The 22,212-nt window shown below is 38.4% G+C and overlaps 1 protein-coding gene across 2 annotated transcripts; it reads right to left on the bottom strand.

Moving 5' to 3' along the window:
- Positions 1-75: 75 nt before the first annotated feature.
- LOC135210767 (sphingomyelin phosphodiesterase-like) lies at positions 76-21,819 on the bottom strand. 2 transcript variants are annotated; one of them, XM_064243616.1, is made up of 12 exons: positions 21,768-21,819; positions 19,275-19,460; positions 14,064-14,227; positions 11,522-11,683; positions 9,988-10,102; positions 9,310-9,422; positions 8,458-8,630; positions 7,928-8,122; positions 7,614-7,784; positions 6,691-6,874; positions 3,937-4,121; positions 76-312 (listed from the first exon to the last, which is right to left on the bottom strand). In XM_064243616.1, exons 1-12 carry the CDS (start codon positions 21,802-21,804, stop codon positions 150-152), a joined length of 1,848 nt encoding a protein of 615 aa, XP_064099686.1. In that variant the 5' UTR covers positions 21,805-21,819; the 3' UTR covers positions 76-149. The 2 variants fall into 2 exon arrangements, with proteins under 2 accessions (XP_064099686.1, XP_064099687.1); XM_064243617.1 differs by lacking the exon at positions 21,768-21,819 and adding an exon at positions 19,903-19,996.
- Positions 21,820-22,212: the final 393 nt, after the last annotated feature.

The raw sequence follows: 22,212 nt of genomic DNA, 5'->3' as shown, positions 1-22,212 counted from the left end.
TTCATACATTCATTAATTCCCAATCATATGTTGTCAAAGTTTGGTCGTAAATATGAGGAAAGAGAAAAATTATGGTTGTCATCTAAAATTTTATATTTTTTACATATACATATGATCTTTGTTTTTTCCCTTGAGTAACAAAATGATCTCTAGTTTCTTGAAATTTTATCAAAATTTTTCTTTCTCTGAATGGCCCCATAACAAGCATCAAGATCATTACGATCTGAAGTCATCACATCACAGAGGCGTTGTTCATAGCACAAGTCATCACAGCCAATAGCCAAGTAAGGCTCCCCGATGCTGACGAAGTTCCTGTCGGAATGCAGGTGGATAATAGAAAGATTAATGATTAAATGAAAAGGGAAGGCTATAATTCTGAATTCTTCATACGTCATATGGGAATACAAACCATTGCCTATATATAGGAGTATCTTTCAGTGCACGCTGGAAACCAGTCAAAACTAGTTAAAAAGGTAGTTAACAGGTGGAGATTAGGAGTAAGTTGGGGGAATATCCCTCACTCAGTGATGGTCACTTTCACTTTTCTTTCGGCTGGTATGAGAGGGGGATGTCTGCTGGTCTTCCCTACTGACTGGTTGGAAGCCTTGATTGGATGAGTATCCATCATTTCTTCCTGTTTTTTGGTGTGCGTTCCTTTTTTTTTTATTGCTGATCTCTGAATTTTATTTTGCTAAAAATTATGACACTGTGAAGGACAGGGTCGCCCATATGGGCAGTTTGTTGCCCCAAGCAATGGGCCCTACTACTGTATGTGCTTCGTGCAGGGAAAGGGCATGCTTAAGGACTTCCCCTGCAGTGAATGGATATTATGGAACTCCCTCCGTGGCTCTGGTTTGGGAAGAGGAGTAAGAGAAAATATTTCCCGAGAGAGACCACCAAATCCATCTAGCCTCCTCTTAACCCCATTTTCCAGTCATTTTTGCTCTGTAACACTTGACCTAAACATAAAACTGGTCTTGCCTTCACACCTGAGGACATAGCTGCTTCTGATGGAAGTGACCCTGTCACCCTTCAATGATTCTGGCTTGACAATGATGCTCCCAATTATGGCAGAAGGACTTTGTTGTTTCCGTGTCTCGGAAAAATATGACCTCCCTGAATATCCCAGGAAGCCTGTCTTTTGCTGCTACCTTTTTGGCAGCCCGACCAATGAGAATAGGGCTTCAACACTGGAGCCTTCTGGTATGGATTGATTTGAATTTAATATAGAATTTAGGGCAAAGGACAAGCACTGCCCAAGATGTGTCTTCAGCTGTCACAGCCAAGGACAGGGAACTTCTTGTAGTGGTGGTTCTTCCAGGAGTAGACCTCTTGGTCCTGGTGCTTCCCAAAGTCTTTGGTTCTGGCCTTGACCAGCCCTCTGGTGCATAAGTAGTGTCTGGCATGGGAAAGGAGAGGTGCCTACAGCTGTCATCATCCTCTTCCTTCTTGTTGTCAGATTAACTTTCACCCTGACCCTAGACTCGGCCCCTTCATGGCAAAAGCAGAAGATGAAGTCTAAGGCCTCATTCACATTGTTCAGGGGAACCCTTCTGTGTTACACCTTCTCTGAGGGCAGTAGAGGTGCTCAGTCACCAGGTGACCATTCTATCTTTGGCACAACTAATGCCATGGTGCCAGCTCACTTAGACTTGGGACCTGCTCCCCTCCTTGTCTCACTGCAAGCGCTCAGACTTGCACTTGGATGAGGCTGTACATTCTGTTTACCCTACTCTGTTGCATTTGCAAGATTGTAGGAAGTTCTGTCTCTCCACAGTCCCCCAGGATCACATTGAGATGGGTATGTGCAACCCACACTCATCCCTGGATCAGTCTATTTATCGGTTCCACGTAAGCAGCAGGGTAGGTTCTCCTTCTCGCTCTTCTTGGGGTGGGGGGCCTCAGGGAGAAAGTACCATCTCTATGCTTGCACCATTCTACTGAGTGCATGTGTAGAGCAATCCTTTTCCTGAGAGAGGTCTTCTGTGGCCAGTGGCCTCTTCTACCTATGTCATGTGGTTGGCCGTGCACCTGGGAGTAGGGCGGGAGGAGCGATGGAAGGGATTATTGTTTTCCTCTACCTTTGTTCTTGGTTGCAACCGAGTACCTGTCGGAAGATGGATCTGATAGTTACACCACTGGGTCCCATGCTGCCTTAGTGATAGGCTCATCTGGTTCATGGGACCGATAATGCTGTACAAAGCAAAGCTCTGCCATGTCTCCTTTAGCTGGAGAGGGAACATGTCCTGCCCCTGGGGACCTTCTAGGTCCAGATGGACCCATACCTCCTGAAGCCCGTTCAGGTTGAGCTGAAGTAGCAGTTTTCAAAGATTATTTTATTTACTTACGAGCGGAATAATCTGGGTGAGGCAAAGGTGATGTAGTGGGGGTTGCTGATGTCAGAAGGCAGAGCTCTGACATTCTTGGCAGACCAGAATGCCAACTAATGGGCAAACCTAGTTCTCCTTCTCTTGCCAGGTTTTGCCTACTTCTTTACTCTTCCCTCACAGGCAGTGCCACATGAGCTCACTACAGTGGCAACTGAAGTAAGTGGTATTGGCATACTGGATCCTCCCTCCTGTCTCATCCCCTGGAGTTGGAAGGTAAGGGAGGACTTAGCATGGAGGACAGATGACAGAACAGAAACCTCGTAAAGGGAGTTCCACTGAATTCTACCTCTGGAAATGCTTCCGTTTTCAGATGCATCAAAGGAGGGGCATGTGGCTCATGTTTCAGTCTGTTGGTTTGCCTTATTCAGAAGAACTTTTCAGGAGTGAAGGAAGGTTTCTGGCTGTGTCAGACTACTTGTACCTCATTTTACCTGAGGGATATCACCCACAAGTCAGTCGCTAGACACCTTCTCCTTGGGACCTTTGGTGGTTGCCCAGCAAGTTGTGTAGTCACCTAAGCCACAGATTTGGACAGGGTCAATATCTCATCTGATGCAAGAAAGGTCTAGTGAAAATCTTGAGAGGTGTGAAAGGGAAATTGCTGAATTCCCTTTCCCTTATTTCATTTGGAGCACTGTCCAGGCTGAAGTATGTACGTGATGGAGTTGGATGAGTTACAGGTGAGCACATTTTGGGTATCTGTTCTCTATTGGGGATGGAGAGGCTTCCCCTCCTCCCTCCCTCCCTCCTACAACAAGGGGGGAGGAGGGCATGGTAGAGTTTATACCTCAACCCTTTCCTTGTGATGACCAAAAATGAACTCCTCCCAATATTGAGTGGTTCTCTGATGTATTCCTAACTTGAATGACCCCTTCTTGCTGTAGAAGGGATTGCTTCTTGTCCCAGGGTCCTGCAACTCTAGCCAACTTTCCTGGCAGACTGGTAGGAGGTAGTAGATGCCATGCTTCCCCTACTTGCAAGGAAACAGATCATGAATATTCTGTATTGGCTTTCAACTCCTCTCAGTTGTAGGGGACTGACCTTCCTGCTAAGGAATAATTTGTTTGTATTCTTAATGGAACAATTTATATTTTTCCCAGTAATGCAAACTATAGCCTTTTATATTTAGTCCCACAGCCATCCCACTCAGTCCCTGTGGTCAAAGAAAAAGCAATCAGTAGTATGTTTGGTGAGTAAAGGTTACACCCCCCCACACCCTCATCCCCACCTGTTAACCACCTGGTTAACCACCTTGAAACCAAATTTCAACTGGCTTTCCAGCTTGTGCTGAAAGATACTCTATAAAAGTTTGTGGTTAATACACCTAGGCAAAGTACAAGTTATTATTCAAAATTGTTCACATTAAGGATAAAGTAGTAATAACTACATATTTTCATGCATATTGGATAGAACATCTTTTAAAATGCTGATCTTGGAGGAATTTGAGAATTTTGTGGTTGACAGGTAAACTTGTATTTCCAAGATCAATGTATAGAACATGTGAAACCATATCCATTAAGCATTGTTGAAAATGAATTGACATTACCTCCAGTAAACATCAAACAATGTCCTGTCATCAGCCATCCTTAGACCCAACTGGTGCCAATCTTCAGGCTTGAGACTTTGCATCCCATAAGCATCCTTGGCACTGTAGAGTTCAAACCACCTGGTAACATTCGTTTCATGGGCTTCTGTCAGGTTCATGACATATGTCGAGTGGTCTAGAACCATCTGCAATGAGAAAGAGAAATCTTGTTTTCAGGTTCATTGATGTTTCTTTTTTTCATGTGAATTTCATGCACATAAGGCTGTGGAAATATTTGAGATTTATGTATCCTGTCTCCAAAATTGGCTAAAACCGATATCAATAAGTGCTATTATATATATGAACAAGCCTTCAATGTATGGATGAACACATTTTGATATTGAAAGAATTCTTGTAATGTAAGATGCAATGATAGTGATAGCAAATGTAATATGGAGGTTAAAAACATGACTAAGGTTTTCTGATATGAAGAAATATTTCCTGTAGCATCAGATATAAAATCAATGGAATAAAAAGGACAGTTCTGCCTCCCTAGTTGGATACAGAAAATAGAATTATGTATTATGACTATTATAGACTCCAGTGACTATTCACGAAGTTATAAAAAAAAAAGCTAATGAATCTTATGGGAATGAATTAGTTTTCAGGCTAAAATAGGCTTGAATAGCTATTTAAATGGTTGTATATACTTGGGTTTATATAAATGTGTGGTTACACTTGGGTGTCACACATTCCCAGTAACATCAAGGAAAGATGATGTATACGTTGTTATTCAGCTGTCTGGCTAATCATCCATCTACTATATCCACATGGAGAGGGCAGATACCTACTTCTGGGGGAAAGAGCATTTGTTCATATACAGAACAAACCTTCGGCCTTAACAGTAAGGTAATCTTCTGGCGCCAGCTGAAAACCAGTTAAAACAAAAGAATCAAAGATTGTAAATCAAGAATCTGTGGCATCTGGTAACTCGTGCATATGAGAGGTGGAAGCTGGTCACCGACCAGGCTTGGGACCTTGTGACGTGTCAGTCTTTCTTTGACTGGCTTGGAGAGTAGTCTCACTTTTGCGCTCTCCTTCCCTAGTCAGTTTCTTTGTCAGCCTATGATTTATTTATGCTTTGCTTTCAGTGTGAGAGTGTGTGTGTGTGTGTGTCTGTCTGCTTGTCTGCTTGTCTTTTATCATGGATTCCACCAAGAGTTCTAGGCCCCGTCAATGCATTGTGTCTGGGCGTTCCAGAATTTCCATGTTCGAGGTTTTTGGCATTTTTCATTACTGACCTCCATACCACTTGCAGTAGGTAACGTTCCAATTTTTGTACTAACACTAACTCTTGCCTGGAGTGTCGTTCCTGGCCCGTGTCGCAGTGGAAGGCTTTCTGCATGAGGGAGCACCATAGAGTACTTTTCCTTCTTGGGAAGGTTTCTCACTTTCCCGAGTGGACAGTTTGGTGTCCCTTTCTTCCAGAAATTTTCCCTTGCTGCTTTTGACGCCCTGTCTCTCCTTCCTTTTCTTCCATTGATTCGTCTTTGGAAGTATGATATTGTGTATAACATGACCCCTCTCATGTGGGAAGTACTTAATCTCCCTCATGGGAGGGAGGAGGTGACTCAGTCTTCCTTTGTTTAGATACGGAATCACATAAGATGGTGGCTGTATGGGGGTTCATAGGCCTACGGGGTTCACCCTCCTTGGATGGCCTATTGTTGCATTTCATGCTTGCTCGCCATCCTCTTCCAGTCCCCCCCCTCCTTCCTCCAGGTCTCCACTATTTTGGCTCTCGTGTGCTGCCGCCCAGTGGGATGCCATCAACAACTATGATGCTTACTGGGTCACCTCTTATTTCACCGCCAGCGAGGCCATCGACTTGCGCTGCCATTCCGAATGCTGTGACGTCACTCCAACATCCTCTCAGCCTATGACATCGGCTGCGATGTTGTCTCTTCCACCACCTGTTGCTGTGATGTCATTACCATCTTCGTCTATGACGTCATCGCAGTTGCTTGCTGAGCCATCTGAGACATTCCCTCAAATGGTGGTTAATAGGCTGGTGGACTTGTTTTTCGTGAGAAGTATCCTGTGCTTCCTAGTAAGAAGCATGTAGAAGGAGAGCTCCTTCCCCAGAAATTCCTTTGCTTCAGCCTTGGAGAGCAAGTCTGCAGCAGGATGTAATGGACAGGCTGTTTCACCTTTGGGGAAGACCTGTGTTAGACCTCTTCACCACTCCCTTCAACCGAAAGCTGGAGGTCTACTTCTTGGTGGTCCCGGATCCTCTTGATATGGTGGAGGACATTCTGCAGCATCCTTGGGACAATCTCGAGGTGTACGCCTTCCCTCTGTTCTGCCTGATCCGTCAGGTCCTGAACGGAGTAATGAGCTCCCGAAATCTGAGGATAACCTTGGTGGCACTTCTGTGGCCTCAGGCAGAATGGTTCCCAGATCTTCTGTCAGAGATTCCAAGAGAAATTCCCCCATGGCATAACCTCCTTTGCCAACCCCATGTGGAAAGGTTTCACCTGTCGGTAGAGTCCCTATCTCTTCATGGCTGGAGACTTATCAAGTACCTCCTGTGAGCAAAAGACTTTTCTTGCCAAGCTGCGGGCCAGATGTCCAGATATCTCGGGAGATCTTTGTCAGCATTTCTGTCTCGGCTGTCAGAAGCTACAATATTGAAACTTAAGCTACAAGGGCATTAACAAAGTCATATTTATGAAAGCCTGCATTATAGTAACCAACAGAAATTATGTAAATTACCCTGGTTGTCTCAGGTCTCTCTCCATCAATGGTGTAAATCCTGTAGGCTGGGTTGAGATAATACCATGGAGTCTGACTTGGTGCAACATACGCCACACCTATAGGCCTATCGCCATCGTGGAAAACTTCAAACTCATCGTAGTGTGTGTGGCCAAAGAATTGTCCACGAATTATGTTTTCGTACCTGGAAATCAATTTTATATAGAAAAAATACAAAGAATAGCAAGTTCTAGACAACATACACATTTGACTACCTTTTACCTCCAAGTTTGATAAAAACAGACTTGAAATTATTTTTCACTTGTATTAATGTCCACCTATTTAGAAATATGACTCTGATAGTATCCAAAGAATTAGGCATTGGTAAAAATTTCGTAATGAAACTGGAGTTTATAGATCTTTATAACTCCAGTATGTATTTTCCATAAACGGTAAACTACCGCTGATTGTAAATTACCCAGAGGCCTACAGATCTGATTTAACGCTCTTATTTTCACTGCAAAAATCTAAGTCTTATGTTATGTATATCTTAGTTTAACCAGACCACTGAGCTGATTACCAGCTCTCCTAGGGCTGGCCTGAAGGATTAGATTTTTATTTATGTGGCTAGCAACCGGTTAATTGATTCATTAGCAACGGGACCTACAGTGTATTGTGGGATCCAAACTACATTATATCGAGAAATGAATTTCTAATCACCAGAAATTAATTCCTCTGTTTCCCCATTGGCAGCAGGTGGGTGTGAACTGGGCTACCAGATTTTTAGGTGAGTACATAAACCACTCGTTCAATGAGGAAATAATCTAGTCTCGAAACATTTTCACTACTATTGGATTTTAGATTTATTTAATTAAAATACTTGTGTGATACAAAGATATTAGCTATAAATAAATACTTGACACTGAAAATGTGTCGGTCCTGACCTTCTGATAATCCTGTTGTATTCCCTGGACCAGGTCCTCTCATTACTCAAAAGCCCAGGTGGTATGTGTCCTAGCAAGTGGACCAGTTCCCCTTCCTGTTCAGCTTTCCAGAGCTCATTCTCGAGCCAAGCTAACTCATGAGCAACATCATTGGAATTTTGATAAAGCCATCTGTCAAGAGTAAAATTTTTATTGCATTGATAATTAGTAGTAACACTGTTTTTGCTGTTACTAAATATCATTACTATGTCTTGAGAAAAGGCATGTCTACAGGTGTGTATATTTATCAAGGAAACTTCTAATGGTACACTCACACATCAGCACCATAACCAAACATCGAGTTCACAGAAATGATCCTGAATCCAGGTGTTATTGGAACAGAGTAAAATCCAGCATATAGCACTGTAGAGATATCAAGGTCTGGAATGACACGAGCCCACTGGGCTGCAAGAGATTCATAAAGCCAATCAGCTGCTAGTTCTGCTGGAACATTGTCAGGGTCAGGATACCTGTTGTAAGAATGAAAATGTGTAGATATTAACTATTTCTTTATTTCCTTATAAATTAATTACATAATATACGTACTTGTAAAATATTGTACGTATGTACATAATGTAGTAGATGAATTATTCAGATTTCTCTGTTGCAACATGCTGGTCACTGGTAAAGAAGCCCTGGAAAAACAGGCTCATAATGCTGACAAAGCCATGTATTCAGGATGTGGCACTGGTGTGAGAAGAGGAAGAGGGAAAGACCTGTCAGAAGGATGGATGGGTTGATAATGTCAATAAAGACTGAACTGAAAATATGCCTGATACAAAACTGCAGAATAGTAATATCTTACTGATCGATGGGACTCATTTCATGGTTTCCAATAACAGGAAACACAGGAATGTCTTGGAAGTAGGCCTGGATCATTTCGTTTGTCTCCTTCACGAGTCTCATATTCCATTCTTTAGATGTTGACCACATGTTATGAGGCACGACATCTCCTGTCCACATCACATAGCTCAAATCCTAGAAATTCAGCTTTTTGAATTTTTAATTCATTTATCTCAGCATTAAACAATAAGAGATACTGAATAAATTGGGTAATAGAAAGTTTAATAGACAATCTTTACCTTGTTAGAAAAAAATATTCGTAGAAAAACTAAGATTTGCCCTAAAAAGTAAAGAAAACAGTGAAGAGTTTAAATTCTGAAAAAATTACGCCAGGATTGTCTATAAAATGTAAGATGATGTAAAGACATATTTAGGTAACTTCTTTATAACATTCAATTCAGTATCTCGCTATATAAAAGTAATTGTGAGAGTTCTAATGTCATTCAAGGTCATGATGTATAAATATACGTAATTGACTTATCAGTATAATGAGTAGCATGGGAACTTGTGTGAAATACTAGAGCCAGGTAAAGTAGCAGCTGTCATTGTTATCATCACATTAGTAAAAAGATAAAGTAATTTTTTTCCCTTTGTATAAAAAGATAAGTGATTTGATATGTTATACATAAAGCTGATGGTCGGACTACATATGTATGTATATGAGTATGTTTGCTACAGACGGCAAGCATGATATCTGATACAGGTTTATAAGAAAACTTATGGAAACAGACTTAAACTGGTGCTTTCTTTAACTTAAATGTCATATTCAAGTTTTCATATCTAACAAAGTCACTGAAGAGGGTACTGAACATACCTGATGCTCAGATCTGATGTGAGCCAACATGTCTTCCAGCATCCACGGAGGGGAACCACAGTAACGGTAGTCGCCCCAGAACCATGCCTCTGCATCTGGAGTTGGTGGTTCTCCTGTAGAAGGAACCCCTTTGTGAATAGTGACACTACACCAACAACGAAATCTACTCTCTCTTTATTCCCATCTGTTGGAAAGAGGAATATCAACTACAACTAAAGTACCCAGTGGATACCGGATAGCTCAGCAACTGGAATATCACTTGAAGTTTGGTTATCTGGTTGCATGTTTTCATTTCATTTATTTTTTTTAGAACCTGTCATCGCATACAAATATGATATGGCTTCGCTGGTTACAGATAAGTTTTGGAGTATGATGATTAAGCAAGATGAAAACAGAAAAATAGAAATTTGGGATGTACAGTATAGTATCTAAGCTCTGCAAATTACAACCAGTGTTTACTAGATGAGAGATCCCATGGCCTTGCTGATAACAGAGGTGTCTTGTAGTGTGATAAATAAGCATGACAGGAATAAAATTTAAAAACAGAATTACAAATGCTGTACTGGTAGTATTGATAAACAAAATAGAAAGAAAAGGAACAGGGAAGAATGTGTTGAATTATTTCCTGAGAAAGAACAAAAACCTTGGGTCGAAAGGAAGAAACAAAGTTCTCCTTACCCCATTCTGACCTACAGCAGAGTTGTTCCCCGCATTGAGCATTTGACCCTGGGGCATACAAGGGATCCATGTGAGTGTCCGAAATTTGTAGGACCTTTATCGTGGGTTCAGTTGGCTGGATTGCATCACGTACATCAGGAGCACAGTTATGAAAAATGTGGAAAAATAAGAGCTCAAATACAATTAGCCTTGGGAATCTTTTAAGTCAATTTTTCCTATCGTCATTTAATTTAAACGAAATTTTTCATAAAGCAAAGCTAAATTTCATTATACGTATATAAAAATCCATTTTACCAAATGTAAAAATATACTTTGACAATTTCTTTACCCGACAAGAAATCACACAGCTCGTGGATTAAAAGTACATCTCATTCTTACAGCCTTCTACCGTTAACCTAGCAATACTTCAGCCTACTTCTCAAAGACTTCTAAACTTAACATCCATTTTATTTATCTGTCGTCAACCATTCTCTCTGTTCAAAAGCAATTATGACAAATGTTTTGCAGGAAAATCCTAAAATGTCAAAATGGAATGGGGAGCACTTGATTGACCCCTTGATGCCATTAGGAGGGCCACCTGAAAATAAAGCAACAAGATATCTTTTCACCTGTATTAAACTGTTTATACATATTTCTAGTGAAAGAAGTGCACTCTCGACGTGGTTCGGAAGTCACGTAAAGCTGTTGGTCCCGTTGCTGAATAACCATTGGTTCCATGCAACGTAAAAACACCATACAAACCAATTAAACTTTTTATGACATTTCTATCTTATTTTTCATTCAACCCTCCTTACCTCATGCAATAAACAGACAGACATTCAAGTCTAGATCCTTCAGCTTCATTCCTGGCATTCATACTTTGCAAACTCCCACAATTTCACAATTAAGACCAAAGTAAAAAATTCCAGTATAGTATGTTATAACTGTTACTTCTCTGACATTCTGCGATCTGTGCTTCTCTATCCTATGATTCAACTAACATATCCATTAGGTTTACTTTTAAAAACCTATACATGTTGAAAAATTTCATTATCCTATGTTCCTGGCATTCATTTGCCAGCATGACCTTACTTGATTAACATTTCCTTTCACCATTGTCATCTTAATAAACACATGAACTCCTTAAACGATCTTAGAGAAATCTCTTACTTTCACCAGTCCACATTGTCATACAGTCATTAACCCCTCTCCCTCTCCTTGCCAGGTTCTTCATTAGAAAAAAATTTCCTTTATATCTCATGACTCCATCTAGTATATAAATATCAAGCAGCCATAATAATAACATGCTTTTATCGGAGACACTGAAACACCATACCAGCCCCTCTCTTTTCAGGCACTTTAGTGTCTGAATTCTCAGAAACATAATGTAACACCAAACCATTCACTCTCCTTACCGGTGCTATAGCTTCTGACTTATCTTCTCTGAGACATTCTGTAACACCAAACCAGTTAATCTCCTTTCCAATGTAAAAATGTCTGAATTCTTGATGGAAAACTAAAGAAGAAATGGAAAAACTTTGATCTAGTTTCTTACATCTGGTAAGATGATAGGTATGACAGGTGGTTTTCCATCGTGAATCTCAACTGACCAGTCTCTCTCTGGCCTGGTGGTGTTGCAGCCGTTGGAACTCATGACCATACCACAAAAATCCGCTGGGTAGATGGGATCATGCGTGAAAATATAGTAAAATATTGGCTGGAAAGAAAAGTTTTATTTATATTATTAATCATAGTTCAAGTATTCTACTACAAGCTTAAATGTTGCTACATAGACAAACTAACATGGCAATTCTAAGCAATAAACTTCTGTCAAGTTCAATTATTATCTAAGTCGTGTGAACTACTCTTAGAAAGTGTTCCTCTAATACAAAAGGAAAATGCAGCGAAAAATAGGAGGTTAACTTTAACAAGCCACACCTGGGACACTGAACACAAGCAGGTAATGTATAACTGACATGTTAATTTCTTAGAGTGACGGGTTTAAGTAGGAAGTCAAAACTGAATGCTTGTTACTATCAGCAGAGGACACAGTGCTGATGAAAATGAGACTTAATCCAAAAAAACCAATTCAAGAAAAAGAACAGCTGGATATAACAGGAAACTGAAGACACCAAGGAAAAGTTCGTTAAAAATACAGCAGAAACAAATAAATTTAAGGCACAGCTTCTTGAAAAGTGAGTAAAACTGAATGAAGATGGAGAAACCACTGATATAGAACACATCTTGGTATGGTCTGCAAAATCAGCTTCTGAACACATGCAGACAGGATTAAAAAAATATTAAAAAATTAAAACAAAGCTTCATTATCCCCAACTCTGTGAATATAAGGTAAACAATAACATTCTATGTATCAGGTATAAATCTTGTGACACCTAGATTTATCACTTTCATGATTATTGAACCAATATGCTACAAGGCTAAACATTAATGTTAAACATTCCCATACAATATTCACATTTCCACAAATGATTAGAAAAGTGTTTTCTTTAGGGCCTAGATAAATTTTTTAAAATATTTTTGAATGGTTTAATGCTCAAGAAACATACTACCCTGCAGTATGTATTTAAGAACACATTAATGAGTAAAATTTTACTTGTAAAACATTATCACACACTTAGACTTGAAAATATAATTTTCCTATGTTCATTTCGCTGGAAAATGACGTAACTAGCCACACCTAACCTAACCTTGGTTCCAGGTCCTGACCCTAGTGAATGACATTAACTACATAGTATGAACTTTCCACAATTTCAATGAGAATTATATGTGGGATTGAGGTCCGTGAATTTCACCTGTTTTGTGCTTTCCCACTTAAAAAAAATCCACATTACCACTGCGGCTCCATGAATAAATTGTAAGATATGTGTTGGGTCCACTATTTCTCTCCAAGTAATAATTTGCTAACAACACAAATATCAGAAATATTCAAAGCTTGATTAAAACTTAGAAAAATTATATTTCCAAATTCGAAAGACAATTTTGGTTTTGAGTAAAATCATGCATAATAATTCTTTGATGAACTTAGTGGCAATTTTTCGAGTTTCCTTTATGGCCCTGTCAATTACCGATGATCAAAATTAATTACTTAAGTTACGCGACGTGACACGAATTTTACGCGAGTTACCCTTTCGAATGGGCCGTTTTCTTTTAAGTAAGCTTTTACTAATTTTACAGAAAACGAGGTATCTTAACACACTGAAGACATAACTAATATAAAACCTTGTCTTTCCCCAATATTTGATATACGTACACTGTACTAATATAAAAGATTATACGATTATATACACTCCACAATAATTATTACACGTAAACCGACAAATAAACACAAACTATCTATACAAATGAAAAATAGCCACTTTTGCTGCCTTTCCAGGGTTGCAAATTATTTCCAATTTTCAAAATGATTAACCATAGGTATTAGGTGTTTCTTGAACATTGAAGTTTTTTAGGTTATTTTCCAAAAGGAATGGAGTATTTATTTACAAATATGTATCAACTTCCTGTCTACCCTAGTTTTGGAACACCAACAAAAATGCATAGTTCTTTTCTTGCTATATCAGACCTTGATGAAACAAAGCATCATCATCTCTCTGGGATCAGCAAATGAAATGCAATGAAACCTTCAGATTACTCAACGTATATACTGAAGCTGAAAAAAATAGGTAAAGAAACATTTTGTGAAATAACCTTTAATATATTTAAAAACAAATTTATACATAAAAAAAAAACACTTTGGTTGTACTAAGTTATACAGAACTTTTGAGCCAAGTTTTTGGTGTCACCGCTTATATAAATTAAGCAATGATTGCATAATATGAATTAAAAACTTGAAGCAAATCACCTAAAACACAATCTCAAACAGTAAATTTATATTTAGATGGTGCCTTATGATCACATTCCTTAAGAGGGTAATAAGCAAACTCTTGCTGGTCAACATGATACAGTAAAAAACACAATAAAAGAGCAGACAATGAAGCAACGATTTAGAAATCAGTTCTCATAAAAATCTAGCTGAACTTGTAGAAAAATAAAGGGATAAAAATTCATTTATCAATGGCTTACTCTTGAATACTCACAGCAAGAAGCTCCACATATCCGTTGCAGAAGTTTTTAGTGTAGCCAAGAGCAGTTGCACAGAAGAGTTTACCTTCTGCGATCAAAGTTTCATTGGAAACGCCGAGGTCAAATTCTTCTTTCAAAAATGCCACTGCAAGTTCACATCCCAGACACATGGCTTGAACTGAAGTAGAACATGACACTACTTATTTATTAAAAGGGATAAAAGGAAATAAAATGATAGAAACAATAAGAAAAATGCCTTTCATTACAATTAACGCAATAGCCACTGTATCTGTACTTTTGATTATGTTATGCAAAACGTACTGCACGTGCATAGTTATCCACTTTCTGAAGGATGAAAAAGAATGGCAATTTTCTTACTTAATTTATTTAGTATGCATAAGTCTTTGTTACCGATTCAAGATTTACATTTACCTAAGGTTTGTCAGTAGAATCTTAGGATGCAGCAAGAGAAATAAACAACAAATACTTTCACTATTTTGTTTCCTCCTTAACAACAGATAATTCTTTATGACGCTCTTTCATGAGACTCCTAACCTCTTGTAATAGGTTATGTACTGGTGTATGAAAGAGACTGCCTATATTACCCACAGGAAATGAAAATACTAAGCACTTTCTGGATCTTTTGTTCATGAGAAATCTATTTTTAAAGGCACCACAGCAGAGCAGCATGGAAACCGTAACTATCCATTACATACAAGAATTTACTATAATCTCTAAAGATATAGTATTGAGGTGTCACCTACTTTATAAAAAAAATAATTAAAATTCCTTCTAGCTTCTCACATGATTTGCAAATTAAGTCATTCATCCAACACAAAGACGAGAAAAATATGAGAAAAATCTAAGAAGTTATGAGAACAAACAAATATGGTGTGATAAGAGAGATACCAATGGACCCCCGGGGACTTGAGATAACCATGATGATGTAAAATGAAATTTTTTTTTCTCACCAGGAATGAGGTCTCATAATTAAAGTCATTGTGACTTAAATGTATATCAAAGTTTTCTGCTGCCATACCTGTGGAGTTAAACTGGTAGACCTTGAGGGGAACTTTTTTTTTTTCTTTTTTTAAACTGGGGATTCAGTTACATTATGCTAGAAGCATGTTTCATAAACTGAGCAATACTGATGGTCTCTCTCTCTCTCTCTTACTTTTTGCATTCACACATGTGAACACATAACATTTGGAAAATAATAAAACACAATACACTTCATTTAATCTATATAAATAAATTTCTTTTGGTCAGAATTTTGCCATGACTATTTTGTTCCAAAGCAAACTGAGCCTAGGCTCACATATGAACACACACACAAGTGCAGTACGTATTAGTTTTTGCTTGTTTTGGGACTTCTATGATAAAAAACTACAAAATTGCGCAAATATTTGCACTAATAATTAAAATTAGGTCTCTTTTGCTTTGGTACGTATTCATACCTTACAAATAAAAGCTTTTATAAAGTTTTTTTCTTGCCCTTTAATAAGAAAAATAATACATGCCTACGTTTCTATTAGCCTGCAGGATAAATTTAGTTACTCATTACATCTCAGAATGCATGAAATAGAAATTTTATCTTTCAAAGACTTACTGCTCTACTATTAGAATGAAAAGTAAAAAAAAAAATAATAGGATCATTTAGTTTGAATTGTCCATTCACCAATACCTTTCGGGTGGTTTGATCACCATTAGTTTTCCATTCAGTTTTTTCTTTTGCCCACATGAGTGGTGAGGTGGCAGGATGATACATAATAAAGAGGTAATTAAAAAATGAATTTTTGAAATGAATCTTACCTCTCTATTATGATACCTGATTCTTGCATTGAGCAAAGGAGGTGGGAAAGGTCCAAGGACAAATTTACATACTAACCCTCAAGAAAACCAAAAAATTCCACCAGGAATAAGACGGTATTTACCTAATGATTAACATCCATCTGCTTGTACTGTCACCTAGCGAGGAATAATTCATTAGGTAGCAAGACCTCTGAACAATGCTGTAGGTTCCTTGCCAGGGATACCCCTCACACTCCAATGCAAGCAGAACAATGATGGTAAAAGAATGAAGGCATCAGAGGAATGCTCCATAACTGCCACAGATTCTTGCAGACTTGTGGATGCCAGGTCCATTCGGAAGACGGAATCTGGTCCTTTCCTGATCAGTTGGTCTGCCACAATGTTAATTTTTTCTAGCACAAACTCAGGTAAGAGGGATCTTCCTTTCCGCTGTCCAAGAGAGAATTCAACTTGAAAGAAAGAGCAAAGCTTCTGACTCTCCCTTGTTGATTGCTCAGCTATGCCAGTGCTGTTGAATTGTCTGAAAAGAGTGCTAGCTTTTTGTCCAGTACTAGATCCTTTAAAGCTGACAGGGCCTTCCACACTGCCAACATCTCTAACTGAATGATGTGGAGTTCTCGTTCCTCTGTGGACCAAACCCCCAGCTAAATGCCTGTCTGCTGCAACCATTCATCAACTTTTTGACGATGCATCAGAATATAACGTGAGGTCTGGGCTCTCCAACTGGAGAGACATTCCAAGCAAAGGTCAAAGTAAATGGTTCCACCATCTCAGAGGGTCCTCTAACTCCCTTGAGACCTGAATTTGAATGGATTCCAGCTGAATTACTCAGTTCCGTGCCTCTTGAGAAAGAAAAGAACTTGCGTCGTTCTCAGCCTGGCACCAAGAACTAACTTCTCTGATTCTCGGCTGACAAGGTTGTGAAGGATAGAAATCCTTCTACAATTAAAAGAAAGTTGTATATGCATTTCACCTCCAACGAAACCAAGAAATTCTTGGTGTCCAGCAGCATTGCCAGGTATCCAAGGTTCTGAGTTGGCATTAGATTGGAATTTGAAACTATCAGTATTCCCAACATACTTGTCAACTTCAAAAGAGTATCTCTTGCCCTTAGACTCCATCTAAACTGGATGCTAGAATCAGCCAATCATCCAGGTAGAGAAGCATCTGAATTTCTAACATGTGAACCCACTTGCCCAACTGTAACAGGACTCGTAAAACTTAAGGAGCTAAGCTCAGATGAAAGTACATTGCCAAAACTAGTACACCCTGACCTGAAAAACAAACTGCAAATATTTTCTTGAAATTGGGTGAATTGGTATATGGAAGTAAGCATCTATCATGTCCACTGATACCATTCAATCCAAGACTATTTCCACAGCTCCTTTTAGCCCAAGAGTCTACTTCCTCTTGCAAGATCTAGAACTTCTCATTGTAAAGATAAGAGGGAAACTCAAGAGGAGAACTGGCTAGAGGAGGGTGGGAAGAAAGGATACTGTATCACTCCTGCCAAACAGAATAAAAGACTCAACCTCCCTCCTACTGGGGACTCCAGGCTTGATGCATCATATTATCAGGAGCTGGATTTCTATGATGCTTATTGTCCTTTCTGAAAGCCCTGCTTGGGGGGAACCTTGAAACTTGCGCTGACTGCAGAAGTGGCTGCTGCCTTGGTTGTGTATGCCTAAATGTTTGAGAATGATGCAACGAAGATCTGGTTTCCACTTCTCAACCTTTTGCACTATTGTACCTAATGCTGAGGTATCCCAGTAAAGAATGTAAGGGGTGATGTCCAATAACATCCACCTTCTTTGTCTAAGAGACTGAGGAAGCCAAAAAGAAGACAATTTTTCCCTTTACCTGGCAACCGCCTTAGTAAAGGCATGCACGGACTCCCCAGAGGAGTTTGAAACTGCTCTAAGTAGCCAAAAAATTTGCCAATGAGCGGAGATGATCTCACTCTCTATTCGTCTACTGTTGGTATAGTTACTTCCGATAATGGGAACTGCCTAGTATCATAAGACATCGCTCTCCTCTTTCTCATAAAGAAGGTAAGAAAAGGGGAAGAACTTTTAGAGGAAACTTTCTGATGGAGTCAAATCTGTTCAGTGCCTGTTTTGAAGACGGAAGGGGATATGCTAGCACAAACCTTAATCAGCCAAATTCGCAAACCACAGGATCACAGAGGGACATCCTTGGGAAGTAAGGGTAGTGGCAGCACAACCCTTGCTCCCCAAGATGAAAGGAGTCTCAACCCCTCTAAAAAGGAATTGAATGGAAGTGAAAAACCTGTTTCATACCAGAGGAATGGTTGGCTCCACTTTGTGATATGGTGTCTGGCACCAAAGAATCATCTGCACAGGAAACAAAGCCTTCCTGACTATTCATACTATTCTGCATTGACACTGAGGTAGCAGGAGGCAAAACCAAAAATCCCAAATGAGCTGATCTCAAAAAACTTGGCTGAGGGGAAGGTATTCAAGTCTGCTCTGCTACTGAGCCGGTAGCAAACAAAGAAGGATGTGCTTGACTAGCAGGTGAATACGCTGAACCTGTGCTGAAAAAGGCGACCAAGAATGCTAAAAGAGACTTGAGAATGCCTAAAAAGAGGCTCGACAATACTTTGAATCCAGTTTTACTGTCCGTATACCTTTCATCCTGTTATTACATTATAGAAACTAACACATGTATTTAATATTCCATCAGTCTGTTTATTTTAATCCTTGAACATTACCCTTTTCTGTAACAAAAATGTTAACTAAACTAATTTTACCGAAATTCGCTTGATCTTGTCATGCTTATCTTTCGGTGACCAAGTGCCAATGTATCCTCTGCCACAAGGGGGAAGCCGGAAGAAAGGTCAAATAATTAAACATTACTAGGAAAACAGGAAGAGTGGCAAGAGTTCCAATTGGAAAGGTTGTAAAAAATGAGAAACTTACTTGTAACCTCCCTTCCTGTCTTAGAGTCAAAGGGATATTTTGTCTTTTCCTATTCTTATCTCCTTATATTTTAAATATTCATTACTTCATCTGACCAACCAATAAAATGATCTAGCGATCGTTGTTCCTACAACTAACACATAGGTCGTGACTGTCATAAACGGAAGAGCAAAGCCAGGTATGTATCCTCTTACCTTACACACTGGAAACCAAACCAAATTCAGATAATGATCCAATTAACAACGTCACATAAATACTCTCCAATGCATTCTCGCAAGCTGATGACAGAAAAACCAATTGGGAAACTATACACTCAAACCACCCGAAAGGGATGGGTGAATAAACGGTTCAAAGTAAATGATCCTATTATTTTTTTCTCTATTTTTCACTCTATCATCCTGACGCGGGAATACAGCTATCATAATAGAGAGGTAAGATTCATTTAAAAAATCAACAGTACCAAAATCATACCATTGGCCTCCTCAAAAGCTGGAACAGGATCTTCAGGACCCAAAGATGGACTTCGAAGGCGAATCCTAAGGTAATCATCATTGAGGACATTCTCCTTCAAAAGAAAGGATGGCTCCCATGCTGGCAATGCACTGACAGCCAAGGATGCCAATGCTACAAGAAGAATTTTCTCTGCAACACCTTGACCTAGTGCACACAAGATAAAATCATGACTCAACTTGGCATTTTGTAAAAATAATAACAAATAAGAAATCAGTGAGGTTGAAGAGGTCACTTAAGCAATTTGTAATCATGTTATGGTAAGGAAATTTGATAATGGTTATTAATCAGGTTTCTTTCTGTAGAAGGCAAACTTTAGTTTCTTTATGTAATGGAGACCTATACAATAAATTTACAAAGATCACAGATATCAAAGTCCCATGATATAATAAAAATCATATAATCTGTACAATAGTCAATGTCTGATACTACATGGATGTACATATAACCAGCCCAAGAAGAGCAGTTGTTAGGCTCAGAGGTCTGGATAAACTAATCCTTTATAATAATAATATTAACATGGATGTACAGGTATTTAAAACATTGTATGATAATGGGTGAAGGAGAGAAAAATTAGGCAAAAACTTACCTCTCATTTTGTAGGTCAAAATGAACTAGAGGGTGGCAACAGGGAACACAGCTGCTTTATATATATATGTTCAGGTCAGATTTTCCCAGCTGATAAATGATGCTGCTGACAGACTATTACATAACTACTTATGTTTTTTATGCAATTACCAGTTATAAAATCAGGAGCAAGGAATGCTCTTTTTGGGTATATTTTGGGAGATTTACTAAAATTTTTAAATAAACATAAAATTACTATACAATACGTACTCACCCACCACACATTACATAAATGACAAATCATCTCAACTGTTTTAGTTGTCTATTCATACTTCATATTCCTAAATTTTGTTTCTTCCAGAGGTAAAATTGCTAAAAATGCCTTTCATACCTTAATTTTAGCATATCAAGACCCTCTTCTCTTCCATAGTTTTTAAAAACATCCTGCTATCTTCCACTGTTCACCAATTTGTAACTGAACTTGCCTTTCACCTCTTCATCTTTTACATTTACTTTGATTAAACAATATACATCAATTATTTCTACATTTAATCATACACAGGCAGTCCGTGGCTTACGAAATTCCGAGGTTACAACACTTTTCAATTGTATTCATCAGAAATTATTTCCAGGTTTACAACACGTTCCAGGGTTATGACACCGATCTGATGGAAGAAATATGACTCCAAAAAGGCAAAATAATCAATATTTGAAGGTTTTATTTAATGAGAAATGCAATAAAAATGCAGTTTGCATAATTTTTAATACACCCAACGCATTAAAAGTAAGGTTTTCTTAGGATTTCTGATGATGTTCCGGCTTACGACGCCGCGTCTCAAGAATGGAACCCCCAGTGTAAACTGGGGACTGCCTGTATTACCATTCACTGTTTCATCTTCCTCTGTTTCATTTAATCTTACTTACCTCTCAAGTTCCTCTCATAATAAAACTTTCAAACTATTTTCCCATTTCTGCAGTTTCTCTTCACTATCCTCAGTTGAGCTACACTGGTCTCACTGATCAATATTATTAATAATAAATAATTTGACAAACAACTTCAAGATTCTTCACTCAACTAGAAGCCCAAAGGGTTTTTTCTTAATGAATACATCTGCTTAAAAATTGAATAAATGATAAACTGGAAGTAGCATCAACAAAGGGATTTTGACATAGGAAAAATCTATTTCTGGGCCAGGAAGCCGTGTCACCCAGTGAAATATGTCTCCTTTAGCACTATTTCTAGTAAAATATTGCTATAATACCAGAGAACTGCTAAATTGGACATGTCAGAAGCCTCTGATTCGCTCACCTATATAAAAGGTGTCGGTATAAAACTGGGGCGAGTGTTAAAAGGAGACATATTTCACGGAGCGACACGGCTGAGCCCAGAAAAATTAGTATGCTTGGGAGAGGGCCAATTCAAAACTCAAATTGACCACCTGACTACTTTTAATGTCTATGGCATTCCTTGAGTGATTTTATAGCTTTTCAAATGCAAGATTTTTCTAGATTACTTAGGTAAAATTAACTGATTATTAACCTTGTCATCAGACAGCTATTTGAATTGTTGAGAACTATTTAAATATGCAATTCTGGAACCTTATTAGTCCACTTTATTGATACACCATGTCCTGGCACAATGTGACAAACTCATCAACACCAGTATCCTTGCATGTAGCCAATGAAAGCAAAATAAAAACAAACCTCACTCTACCTTTTCTTAGCAGCCCCTAACCTTTGGTATCTTATGATAAAGTTTGGTAGCATCTCCAGTCCTTTTTATTGAAAAGTTCTACACAGTTCTACTGTAGAATTACATGGTGCTGCTTTGGTAAAATGCTTTTTTTTTTTCTTATCTGAATCAACTTTTCTGATCTACTTCCTTACCTCTCATTGTTTTCCTCCTCTGAATTTCAATATGCATCTTTATGCTGTTCTGCTTTTCATAAAATAGGAACTCTCTTCTGTGGAAGCTTGTTTCACAAATTAATGATATTCATGACTTGTTCCCTGTGAATATGTGGACAATTTGAATAATAATAATAATAATAATAATAATAATAAATAATAATAATAATAATAATAACAATAATAATAATCATAATAATAATCATAATATAATAATAATAATAATAATAATAACACTGAAATGAGGAGTAAAATATATAAAAATTTGGCTGTCAAACTATATCAAAACTACAATGAGCTTTTGAGTCTCCTTAACTCTCAAAATAGAAACAATACTACTATTCAGATATATACTACAATGCTACAGTTTTTGTGTGTGGATGTGAGAAATAAGGAATCCAGTAGACAGTTTATCACAGGGAAT

This window comes from Macrobrachium nipponense, chromosome 4 (assembly GCF_015104395.2).
Source record: "Macrobrachium nipponense isolate FS-2020 chromosome 4, ASM1510439v2, whole genome shotgun sequence".
Lineage (NCBI taxonomy): Eukaryota > Metazoa > Arthropoda > Malacostraca > Decapoda > Palaemonidae > Macrobrachium > Macrobrachium nipponense.
This window is presented reverse-complemented; position numbering and strand designations above follow the sequence as displayed.

What these genes read in the sequence shown, in the direction of transcription:
- LOC135210767 (XM_064243616.1), bottom strand. Translation starts at nt 21,804, where the DNA reads ATGCATATTGAAATTCAGAGGAGGAAAACAATGAGAG. An exon ending in GAGGAGGAAAACAATGAGAG is followed by an intron (nt 19,461 to 21,767) that starts GTAAGGAAGTAG and finishes TGTGTGCACTAG; the next exon opens with GTCAAGGTGTTGCAGAGAAA. An exon ending in TTGTTTGATGTTTACTGGAG is followed by an intron (nt 313 to 3,936) that starts GTAATGTCAATT and finishes GCATTCCGACAG; the next exon opens with GAACTTCGTCAGCATCGGGG.